The sequence below is a fragment of the Condylura cristata genome, unplaced genomic scaffold (genome assembly GCF_000260355.1).
Source record: "Condylura cristata isolate star-nosed mole 26May11 unplaced genomic scaffold, ConCri1.0 scaffold00003, whole genome shotgun sequence".
Lineage (NCBI taxonomy): Eukaryota > Metazoa > Chordata > Mammalia > Eulipotyphla > Talpidae > Condylura > Condylura cristata.
Genome location: NW_004567104.1, coordinates 42398056 through 42410798, shown reverse-complemented (window position 1 = coordinate 42410798; position 12743 = coordinate 42398056). Strand labels below are relative to the sequence as shown.

Sequence of the window (12743 nt, the reverse complement as noted above, 5' to 3'; positions counted from 1 at the left end):
AGCAGAACAGGCAGATCGACGAAGTACACTGCTGAGGGGAGCAGCGGGCGGGTCAGGAGAGGTCTGCCGCGCCATGTGGTCACCTCCCAGGCAGGTGGGATCGAACTCATGCGGAAGCAGCTTTAGATGTTCAGTGCTGTGCTTTAACCCGCTGCGCCACCAGGGAGGGCCCCCACCAAGAATATTTTAAGGATATAATTTTACATTTCTTTAAGTCTATGTTACCAAACCACACCCATCACCAAAGCACATTAATAATCCTCAGTTATTAGCCATTGGCCGTTGGGCAGCCTCCACCTGTAACTCCTACTACCCCAAACCCCTCCGGCAGCCTCAGTTCTGCACGCAAATTTCTAAGGGTTAGTTTTGGTTTATTCCTTTGTTTTTTTCCTTTGTATTTCACATGAAATCATCAGTATTTATCTTTCTTCTTGTGCCTTATTTTACTTATTCCCTTCATTCTATCCATGTTGTTACAAAGGCAAGTTCACTCTATCCATGTTGTTACAATGGCAAGATTTCATTGTTTTAAACTTTTTAAAAGTTTTTATAGAATAGTATTCCATTATGTACACATATCACAACTTCTTTATTTACCACTTATTTCCCACTTAGGTTGTTTCCATAGCTTAGTTATTGTAATAACTAGTTATGAATATAAATGTGCACATGGTTCTTCAAATTAGTGTATTTATTCTCTGGATACCTATGAGTAGAACTGCAGGATCATATGGTAGATGGTTTTAGTGTTTTGAGAGCCCTGTATACTGTTTTCTATAGGGGTTGGACCAGTCTAATTCCTACCAACAACATACAAGGATTTCTTTTTCTCCACACCTCAGAACCACTTTTTATTTCTGGGCCATTCCCATGAGTGTGAGATGGCATGTCATTGTCATTTCTCTGACAATAAGTAATGGTGAACATTTCTGTCATGTGTCTGCTGTAATTTTTATGTATTCTTTAGGAATGTGTCTATTTAGATCTATCCATTTTTTGATAGGGTTACTTATTTTCTTAAATTTGAGTTGGTGTGCTAAATCTTTGTATCTTCCTGCAACTCTAAGGTAGATGCAAACTGCTTTGCAAAGTAGTAAATTGAGACAAATAGTAGCACAACTGGTATTCACTATTCCTGAATTCATGCTCATTATCATTACATAAGATTTGTGTGTAGGAAACCATCAAGAATGAGACCAACTCAGCTCTGCCAATCCAAAAAAAAAAAAAAAAAAATCAAAACTTAAAATCTGCAAGGGATATAAAGAAAAAAAAAGTGTAGTAAAACAGCAGAATGAACAAACTCTCCCATAGAAACCACCTCTATCATCAAGTGTGGCCTCATTAATATCATGGTTAAAACTTAAAAATCTGAAAACACTATGTACCAATGTGGGTGAATAAATAGCAAATTTCTTTTTATATATTTCTAGTAGCAAAGTAAAATGGTGTGGTGTTTGAAAAACTATTTGACAGTTTCAACTAAAACTGAATATAAACCTACCCTAAGCCATACAGTCCCACTGGTAGGTATCTAAGAGAAATTAATAGATATAGCTACAGAATGATTAAAAATGTTTGTAGCACATCAAAATTCCACCCAGAACTGAAAACAACCCAAATGCCTATCAACACAATGAGTATAAAGTGTGTTATTTATCTATACAAAGGGATTCTAGACAGCAATAAAGTACTAGCATATGTGCAACTAAGTGAATTTCACTGAGTGGAATAAGCCAGACACCAAAATACATTTATGTGTTCAATTATCTAAATTTATGAGAAAGGATAATTGAAAAAATCTGAGGGCTGCAAAAATTCTATAGGATGATATAGGGTGGTAGCCACTTCACTGTACACATGCTAAAAAAAAATAGCCATCCAGTTCTTCTCTTAAAAGATTAATAATGCATCTTAGCAGTTTATGTGTGTTATTTCGCTAAATGGCAGAAGAGTTTTAGGTAAGCTCCATAAATGTTTGGGAACACAGTATAACAGAGTAGTCTAAGTTTCAAATTTCTTTGAAGTCTTCCTTAATTCACACCTGTTCATCCTCAAAGAGAGGTAAAGCTTCAGATTCATATCTAAAATACTTACCTTCTAATTCTTTTGATCAATAAAACCAACGGCTCTGCTTACTTTTTACCTTCCTAGCAGCCACTAGTGCACTGTTTAATCCTGAGAAACAAAATTTTAGTATTTAACAATTAACTCCTTAATCATTATGTTTGTAGGGATTTACTGAGGTATGAATGAAAAGAGAGAACTATTTTGGAAATGGACAGCCTAAATAGTAAAAGGGGCACCTGTGAAGTTAGAGAACAAAGATACATTCAATACACCACAGTTTCAACAAAGGCTGACGTTGTTGTTCCAGTCACAATCATCTCTGAAATACTTGCTCATCTTTGGTTACTTAACTTTTGCCATACATCATATAACAAACAGAATATATTTTAAAATTATGTTCAATTTACGGATACAACGTTGCCCCAGAGAAACTTAAACTCTGGTTGAGCTTGTTTTTATTAAACAGAGGGCAATGTCTGCTGGAATTTCATGAATACATAAGAAATGCTTGCAAATGCTAAAAACCTACTCACAAATAATCAGAATAAGCGGCAATGAGCACTCTAGAAACAAGCCAAACAATTCTATATTTTAGGGTAAAAAACTGTGAACAATGTATTTTAGCAAAGAAAAAATAAAGTATGATGACTACGGAGACTGCTTCATAGCTCAGAGAAAGTTAAAATATTTCCTAAGTTCGAGTTCAACCAAATGCAGTAAGCAACAGGTTCAGGTTGTAAACTGATAAAGGACAAGGGATAAAACAAGTTTTAATCATCTATCTTCGTCACCTCCACCATCAATAACCGAGGTATATCGAGAACTCTACGAGAAAAAATAAATCAGGAAAATACACAGCTCCGTGTGTTCCCTTCGAACACCCCAAACACAGTTAAAAAAAATTCCCTAACCTTTTGCCCTACCCTCACTCTTCTTAGGTCTAACTCAGTAATCGCTCGGACGTGGAGGGAAATGAGGGTAGGTATCTAGACTGACTCCAGGAAACCCATTTCGTCCCCAATCCCGGAGCCCCTCACCTCCAAGTGCCGCAAAAGCTGGGCAGCGTTCGCCTCGGATTTAATGGCTTTATACTGACTGATGGTCAAGAGCAAGGACTTCAAGCAGGCGGTGGAGTCCATCGGGACTGGCCGCAGCCCCTCCAGGAGCACCCCACCATCAGCAACCTGCCAGCTCCAGCTTCCAGTGTTCGCCGCGCTTTTTTTGATTTGTCGGCCCCACCCCCTCACCTCCCAACTTCCGGTTCCGGTTGAGCCCCGGAAGTCCCTAGACACACCCTTGGGGACCGCACTCAATGAAGAGTGCGGAAGGCCGGGGTTAGGGAGCTTGGGGACCAGGGGAGGGAGGGGCCCAGGTACTGTAAGTCGGAAAATGGGTTTAAGAGCAGTCCTAATTGCCCACTTATCTGAAAACCCGCGAGGTTTCAGCGCCGCAATTTGTGAAGTCGACTAATCTCGCGAGAAGTGCTGCCGTGGCTCCACCTACAACGGGGGGTGCGGTTGGGCTGTGGGGGTTCCTTTTCGTCGGTGCGCTTTGTTTTCATTTGCTTTCTCGGCCTTCACGCAGAATGGCTGGTTTTTGTTTTGTGCATCATCCTCTTGCCGAGAAACGGTCGCTTCCCCCTAGTCTAGACACGGTGAGGAACTCAGACAAGAATGTTGGGCTTTAGATTTTGAGTCGGTCTGGGAGGGATCTCATTTTAAAACCGTGTCCAGCCCACCCACCAGGCATGCTTCTCAGAGTAAACCTATGGCTATTGGGACTCTGTTAAGTTAGTCATGCTTTTATGTCTTTAAGTCGTTGTCAGACTTAGTGGAGAAAGATACATGTGGTGACTTCTGGGCCAGGTATTGCTCCGGAGGGTGTTCTCATTAGCATCAATTGTTGTAAGTTAAGGTGTCTTTATCTGGCATGATTGATTGTATTTGAAATCTTGGTGTCTACTAAAATTCCACTATTACTTTGCGTTTTTTGATCAGATAATGTGCATGTGTATGTAATGATGTGAATGGAATAGTGTTTTTATTTTTTTGCCTGGTGTATGCTAATGTTGAATAAAACTATAAAAACCAGTTTGGAGAAAATTGTGAGTACATATCCATTTAATTAAACCATTCGTCAGAAATCATGTTTTGTTAAAGAAGTATTTAGCATCCCTACATTTTTGAAGGGTCAGTGTTCATATTAATATCAATTTTAAGATTAAATCTGAAAGTTTACAATCTAGAGACATACATGAAAAAACTATTGAGTGAGTAATGTATGTATGTAATCACTGGAGTTGTGAACAGTTAATATATGGATGGACTTTTACCAGTAAGGGAGTAAAGATAAAGTATCCCCTCCTGGGAGGGAACTATCTAGTAAGGTCATTATTAAATAGTACACATGGAATCCACCACAGGACTTAGAGGTGTAATTTACAATGATACTGATGAGTTGAACCAGATTGTCTTCTTACAAATTCTAGTTCCAGCTTTTACTGTGTGATCATAGGTAAATTTTTACTACATCTGTCTCTTATGCTATGGTCTCTTTGTGTAACAATAATACCTTTTCATAAGATAAGTTCAGCAAGTAATCTTGTTAATAAATAATTCATTGACAGCTTACAATACTTGACATTTGTCAAGACAGTAGAGGTTCATTGGCTAAAACAAGTCCTAGTGTCATAAAACTTATATTTTAGGTTTTAAAAAAATAATATCAGAACAGTAAATTCATAAACAAAAAATCAGCAGAATTATTCCTCTCCAATAAAGATGATTGAGCACAGGAGAAACTGGAGGTCAGGATATAGAACACAACGTGTGAGGAAATACTTGAAAATAATGGACTGGAAGTTTTGCATCTTTTTTCTGTGCTGTAGAATGAGAATCACATAGGAATCATCTGATTCTTTCTAGGTTATGTTCAACTAACCTGTAAAGTTAAGCTTCATCAGAATCAGTGACTTTACTTTTTATCTTTCCTCCATCTACATATATATATTTTTCTCTTGTTCTTTTTATAAAAGCTTGTTAAAAGTTGAAAGCTTAGTATGTTTACACACTGTACTTTTTTAATAAAGATTTTAATGCCAAAAAAAGACAGTAACTGAAGTGAGCATCTGCTTTTCGTTTTTTTTAAATTCTGTTTAATTGTGTTAATGAGCAGGTACATGTAATTTCAAAGTACCGATTCATCAAGCATTTACTAAGTACTAGTTCTTCTCCAAAGACTTAGAGAATTTGTAGAAATAGCCATTAAGATAGAATATAATACAGGTTCACACAAATCCTCCTGCTCTGTAAACTTTCATTGCTATCTGTTGTTTATATTTGTTGCAGGTATTTTTCTTAACTTACAGTTTGGGAAGCACTCTTAAAGAAGTTAAACAAAACTTGATTAGGAGTTGTTTTTTAAGATACTATTTTTGACAGAAGTACAGAATTTATAGACTACTCCCATATTATAACATGGGAATTATAATATGGAAATTATGCTAGAAGTGCAAACACTGGGTAATTGTTCACTCATTCACCATAATTTTAATGAATATTTGAATGGTAGGTGATGACTAGGTTCTGGGGATACAACAGTGAATTGAATAGACAAAAAATACTTATATCCAAGTAGAACTTCTATTTTAATGGTGGCTATAGATGCTAAACCAGACATACAAATAAAATATGTGAATGTTAGTATAAGTGCTATGGAAGAAAAAAGGAAGGGAATTAGGGAGTATCAGAGTCAGGATGGGGGCATTGCAATTTTAAGTGGGGAATATTGATATATTGATCATAAAGAATACATTTAACCTGCTCACAGGTCTGTTGATTGACTGCAGTTAGTCTGATCTACGCTTGATGTGGCTAGATGATTCTGCTTCAGCCCATTTTGTGGGAAGAAGGAGCTACCTAAAGCTTGGTTTCAATTATGTTGCAGTGTTTACTAGACATCCAGGAGATGATGAGTGAACAGGTGAACATATTCGTAAGTAAGGGGATAAATCAAAGACAGATAAAATTTCAGAGTTACAAGACTAAAGAGTAAGTATTGATAGAAAATACTGAAGCTTGAGGTATTTAAATATTCAGAAATTGGAAAGATGTGGAAGAACCAAAAAGAATACTGAGAAGTTGGGTGCTGAGGTTGGGTGGCTTCATTGTTTAAATCAATGTAGCATTGATATGAAAAAATTTGATTTAAAGAATGTCAGTGTATAATGTAGACCAGGGAGATACTGTTCTAGGGGGTGGAGATATAGCAAAGGGTTCTTAAAATAGAAGTTTCCTTACTTTCATTCTAGTGGAAACCTGAGGGCAGATATAAAACTTGGAGATTTTTCATTATGTATAAACAGATCAAAAGATCCATTGCTCTAGTTCCCAAAGATTCAAGGTGAAGAAACCAAGTGGCAGAGGCCTATAATCATTTGGATGCCATGTGCCCATATACTAGTATCAAATCAATTTTACCCTTTGTGCAGAACCAGGCCATGTAAACTTAAATTATAATTAATATTATGGAAGGTCTGTTTTATGCAGGAGAAGATCCTTTGCATATTTCATTTTAAATTTCCTGTCTTTTAAAAAATAATTATTGTCACATTGATGAGAACAGTAGAATCTGTTCTCTGAATTAAAATATGAAGTTGGGCCCTCCCTGGTAGCACAAGGAGTTAGGACACAGCACTGCAGCAGACCTCTCCTGTCTCTCCTGCTGTTCCCTTCAGCAGTGGACTGTGTTTATCTCCCTGTTCTGCTTCCCACTCTGTCTCTGGTGAATCCTTGCACTGTGGGTGCACCTCTGGCCAGTACCCCAGTTCTGTATGCGTAAATATATCTTTTAAAAAAATAATAAAATGTAAAATAGTGGTGTCTAAACTGGAGAATGCTCTCTTAGGAATAGGTGAAGCTGTTTATTGGGATGTCTGGAAAAAATAATGGAATTTTTATTTTTATTTAATTTAATCTCATTCGTTTTTCTTTTATATTATAGTAGCACCTGCATTCCCTGCTTCATTATTTTCTGTACAGGTGTCGCAATACTCTGTCTTTTCTTTTGCATTATTGCACAACAGCTGTAATTATAATTTAATATTTTACATTGTTGAAAATATTCCACTTTTGGATAGTTTGCTTAGAGGTATAATATGGTCTTTCCAATGTTTCCTAGCTATGCTTCTGAAAAGCATGAGTTGAGCAGTGTTAGCTGGAAATAACTGAAACTCATATCTGGATTCCCCCATGAAAACCTAACTTGTGCATATTCATTGTAGGTAAATTCCAGACATTGAAAACAAATTGATGGGAGTTTGTTGTCCATAAGCAACGATTGTATAAGTCTAAAGAGAGTTAGAAACCTATGGACAAGATGCTAATTTTGGCAGATTTATAAGGAACAGTATGTATATATTACAAGGATCTTTTTTTCCTGTTATACCTGCATGATAATGCTGATAATAATCTTTGCAGAATGTCAAAAACTCAGGTGGACAGTAAATACCCTAATCTTTGAGGGTAGAAAATACCTTCAATTTCTGATGACTTTTGCAAGGATTTTCCATTCATCCTCCATTAGTCCTGAAATTTGCCTAAGCAAACTCTTAATATGTATTTTTTGTTTTTAGGGGAAAATAAGATTATGGCCACCTGTGTTTACATATGTTCATTTTTGTGACCTTGCAGAAAAGACTAAATAAAAAAAAGAAATAGAAATTAGGTAATGAGTATAATTTGGTAATGAAATTAGGTAATGAGTATAATTTGTTGAATCTTAACATAGCTAGTAATAAAATGGTACAATGTTAATAACTGTTATAAAATATTACTACGATGTTATTTGTTGAGTCTAACCTGTTGATCCTAACCATTCTTTCTACCTGGTGCTATCTAGTATATAATAAAGACTTCAAGGTGTTAGAATCACGAACACTTGATTTTCTCCTTCCAGACACCAAGAATAACAGTCGCTACTTATTGAACAACATAATTTAATCAATAACAATTAAAATTTTAGTTCTAAGGAGATCCACCGCAAATGTCTTGACTATCCATAAAGATTTATCCAGCCCTTTTGATAAATAGTGCCAAGACAGAGAAACCCTGATGTAAAGGTCACAGGACATTTTCAATAAATCAACAGCTCTTGAAAAATTACCAGGTATATTAATTTGTTTTCAAGCTAGTAGTACTGAGAAAAGCAAGTTTTATTTTTACTGTGTTTTACATAATTGTTCCATCTGACATGTGTGGTCTGTAAGTACCAGAGTTTATAAGGATAGAAATACATGGCACATTTACCCACACATGGAAATGTAAGCTTAGATTTCCTGACCAATTATAACGCCAAATTTGGTCAAATATATTAATTAAGATGCATCTGAGTGTAATGACAGCATTTGACTAGATTTAAGAAACAATGCCTATTCGTTGTTTAAATGATGATTTAAAAATTGAAAACAAGACCTGTACCTACTTTGACATGAATAAGCACAAATTTTTAAATGGGAGAAAAAGCTTCTTATTTGAAATAAAAAAAAAATGTGTGTAAATTTCAGTAAATATGAGAGAAGGTGGAAGCTGGGAGCTCAGAGGAAGCACAAAGAAAAGCATTTTACAGTTGTCAGACTATAGATGGCAAGACCTTGTTTTCAACCAGAAAACAGCCTGCAAACAAATCATTTTGATTAGTGTATTAAAATATGCTATAAATTCATAGTGAACTTTTGCCTGGCCTCTGTTCTGCCAGAACCTGAATAGTCTGTGAAAGAGCAGTTCCTCAGATCCAGCAAGCAGAGTCAATTTTTAGTTTCCTGCTGACAAAGTCTACTGAAATGAATACAGCAAGGGAAACCAGATTCATCTTTCCATGTTAAGCCTGATTTTAAAGGTTTCCATTAGCCTATTCTAGACTGATAAGAACATTTGGATTGCCTTAGAAGCACAGTGGTAATGTGTTAGCCTGCCGCTTCCTTTCCGTTGCTAAGTACTTACGCCTTCCTTCCCAACAGAGGCTGTAAAATGCAACTGCTGCTGATACTGCCCCTTAGTGTTTGTCACACATGTCTGCTCAGCTCCTGCAAAAAGACCCGATGGATGAGCCTCTCCTGGAAAGCCTCTCATCGTAGAGATTCATCTCATATTTAAGTAAGCTGCAAGTGAATGCTACAGGCCTTTCTTAACTTTAATTCAGGATCCAAATAGCTTCTGATTGAATCACTAATTTTACACCATTTTCTTTTTCAAGCTGAACACTGAATAGCTAAGGAGAGACCTTCCGTCCTCTCTGCCTTGTTGCCAGAGATTTTTCCTCCCTCGTGAGCCTTGCTGTGTCCTGTGCAAACAGCTATGAAAGAGCCTATCCAAGGGGGCAGTACCCATGCCTGAGCTTTTAAATTATAGAAATTAGGGAATGTTTTGTCTAGGAAAGGCATAGCTCTGGCTATGAAATAATGCCTATATTGAATTAAAATATTTGGGGGGAGTTACAGAAACTAAAAGAAAAGCAGTTTGATCATATAAGTTTCACGGATGTGCCATTTTCTATGTAGCTTTATTAAAGAGATGAAGCAGACCTGAGGCTAGTGTGGATGATAACAAGGTTTACCCCACCCCTCTTTATTATTAGTTTCAGGTTGTATGTTTCATTAGTATTTGAAAAGAGAAGCAGAATGAATATTTAAATAGGCATGTACCATTGCCTAGTGAGGTTTTCAAGTAAAACTAAAACAATTTACTTGGGGAAATTGATTCTACATAGGTGAGTTATAATAATGACAACAAAAAGTGTTTTGTCAGGGATGCATAAGAAACTAAGATGCTTTAAATGAGAAAATGCAGTGGTTGAAGATGGGAATCTGTGTTTGATTAAAAACTATCTGTGGTGGTGGAGAGTAGGTGGAATAAGTGCACATATGGAAAAAAAAAAGGTAAAAAAAAATTAGTGTTTGATTGGACTGACCAGTTTAAGAGACTGGTTCTATGAAATAATAACTCAGCTTCTGAATTGTAGACTTTGAGAGGTTCTAACGGTTGACTACAGGGAACAAAAATCTGCCACCCCAAAATAATGTTTTAGCAAGGATTTTATTTCATGGGAGGTCTCTGAGGCTGTATGACAGTTAGTTTTCATATTTATTTATAAATGTCTCCCTGCAAGGGCCTCTCTCTGAACAATTTAATCTTATTTTTTTTCCCTAGAAAAGACAGAACTTAATTATTTATACCTTTGTTTTCCCTAATTCCCTAACTGAACTTCCCTTTACTACCCTAACTTCCCTTGTCTCAGCTAACCGATTTAGAGATCTGAAACTACCTGGGCTATTCATTTATGCTGAGTCTATCCAGTGTGTACATGAGGCATATATATTATTATAATTCTTTTTAGCTCTTGTAAAAAAAAGTATTAGCTTTGAATTGTTGGGGAATTATCCTTGTCTCTCAAGACTTTCACTGTAATTTAAAACTGGTATGAGTCAAATATGAATATGTTATTATTATAATTAGGAATACTTGTTTCACATATGATCCCTATAAGACTTCGTTTAGCGCTTAAGCCTGAGTTACCTGCCTTGTCTTTTAAGCTCATTAATGCCAGTATACTCAGGCCTCAGTGCTGAGGTGGGTTCAGGTGCTTCAGAAGACTTCCTCTCTTATGTCTGAAATTGACTTTTTCTGGCATCCTTGGCAATGCAGCATCTTGCTAAAACAGTGCTAATTTGAGTGAATACAATCTGAATTCTTAGTAGGTAAATTCGAAATAGTCTGTGTAACGTAACGTGTTTTTTTTTTTTTAAAGATTTATTTATTTATGCATACAGAACTGGGGTACAGGCCAGAGGTGCAGGGGTGGTGAGAGGCTTCACCAGAGACAGAGTGGGGAGCAGAACAAGCAGATCAACGAAGTACACTGCTGAGGGGAGCAGTGGGCGGGTCAGGAGAGGTCTGCCACGCCATGTGGTCACCTCCGGGGCAGGCGGGAATCGAACTCATGCAGAAGTGACTTTAGCTTCTCAGTGCTGTGCTTTAACCCGCTGCACCACCAGGGAGGGCCTGTGTAACGTGTTTTTATGATAGGGAAATAACTCATGCTAAATTACTGTTCATGTTGGAATTCCGAAAGCTCTACTAGTCTAAATGATGAGGGGGGTTAAATATACTCAGTTTATGTTCATATGGTCACCCAGTTTATGAGGTAAATAAGTGGTCCAGATGCCACAAGTGGGAAGCTTTAACCAGCTTATGTTTAGCAATAAAGCATTTTATAGGTCTGTTTTATTTATACTATTGCCACCACTTTCTTTTCCTCCTCATTTCTTTCTTTGCCTCACAGTACCAAGCAATAGTGCTCCTGATGTTTACTTTAACACTTCCTGGGCTTATGTTCAATGCAGTCATAAAGAGAAGTCAGCTTAAGAGAGGACAATGCAGTGTAAAAGGCTTGAATTCACACTGGAAGAGATAATGGAACTAATTTAAAAGAGTTATTCTTGGGATAATTAAATAGAGAACACTATACATAAATAGGTACACTAAAGTCACTATTTCCCTTTGTTTTCACTTGTGTTGTCTCAGTATTTTTTTCTCTTTCAGGAAACCTCCGTAACATACATTGATATTTGAACAGAAAGAATGCAAGAGCTCTTCATGTTTCACCTCTATTTTATAGAAATATAGACTCATGATTTTGGGGGAAAAGTAGCTAAATATCACTCATTTTTTAAAAATTTTATTTATTTATGCATACAGAGCTGGGGTACAGGCCAGAGGTGCAGGGGCGGTGAGAGGATTCACCAGAGACAGATTGGGGAGCAGAAGAGGCCAACTGACGAAGTACACTGCTGAGAGGTGCAGCAGGTGGCTTAGGAGAGGTCTGCTGCCCCATGTGGGTCACCTCCAGGGCGAGATAGAACTCATGCTGAAGTGGCTTTAGCTTCTTAGTACTGTGCTTTAACCCACTGTGTCACCAGGGAGGGCTCCACTTTATTATTTTTTTAAACATTTATTTTTAAAAGGTGGGTGCAGGCCAGATGTGCAGACCAGAGGGGGGGGTGGGAGGTTTCACCAAAGACAAAATGGGGAGAACAGTCACAGCTACTGAAATACACCACTGAAGGGAGCAGCAGGCTTGGCAGGAGAGGTCTGTTGCGCCATAGCCAGGGATCAAACTCTCATGTGCAGTGGCTGTGGCTAGTTTCATAAGGTTGCAGCTTAATCTGTTGTGCAACCAGGGATACCTTAAATATTACTTTAAATTAAAAATAATTAATACAGGGCCGTCGGATGGTGCAGGGGTTAAAGTCTCAGCACTATTAAGTTATGGCCAACCCTTGTAAGCATGACTTTGACTCCCTCCCAGGGAGGGAGCTGACCCACATGGCCCAGCAAACCTCTACTGTCTTACCTCTTGTCCCCTCAGCAGTGTATTTCAGTGGATCCACCTGTTCTGCTCCCCAGTCTGTCTCCTGTGAATTCTTTTACCACCTCTGGTCTACACCCCAGTTCTTGTATGCACAAATAAACAAAAATAAATCTTAAAAAAAAAGTTTTAATAAAAAAATTAATGTTTTGAAGATTGGGTTAAACATGAACTCATATGTCCCTATGGAAAATAAAGAAGGAAGCTATTTAGCAATGTGTACCATAAGGTTAAAGTTTTGTATCTTTTTT

At 37.3% G+C, this 12743-nt stretch overlaps 2 protein-coding genes across 7 annotated transcripts in view; one reads left to right on the top strand and one right to left on the bottom strand.

The window, feature by feature from the left end:
- KIAA1524 (KIAA1524 ortholog) overlaps nucleotides 1–3293 on the bottom strand; it is a 29303-nt gene extending 26010 nt beyond the window's left edge. Inside the window, exon 1 of one of the 2 annotated variants that reach the window (XM_004675229.2) lies at nucleotides 3108–3293. Coding sequence is in view for 1 of the 2 variants with exons in the window: in XM_004675228.1 (XP_004675285.1) it covers nucleotides 3108–3209 (102 nt within the window). In the remaining variant the exon portion in view is untranslated. The remainder of the gene's footprint in view (nucleotides 1–3107) is intronic. The other variant, XM_004675228.1, reaches the window with a different exon arrangement.
- Nucleotides 3294–3611: 318 nt separating this feature from the next.
- Nucleotides 3612–12743, top strand: part of DZIP3 (DAZ interacting zinc finger protein 3) — a 68197-nt gene continuing 59065 nt past the window's right edge. For 4 of the 5 annotated variants that reach the window (XM_012733728.1, XM_012733724.1, XM_012733708.1 and 1 more), the window contains exons 1-2: nucleotides 3612–3724; nucleotides 9086–9221. The gene's annotated coding sequence lies outside the window, so the exon portion shown is untranslated. The remainder of the gene's footprint in view (nucleotides 3725–9085; nucleotides 9222–12743) is intronic. The other variant, XM_004675227.2, reaches the window with a different exon arrangement.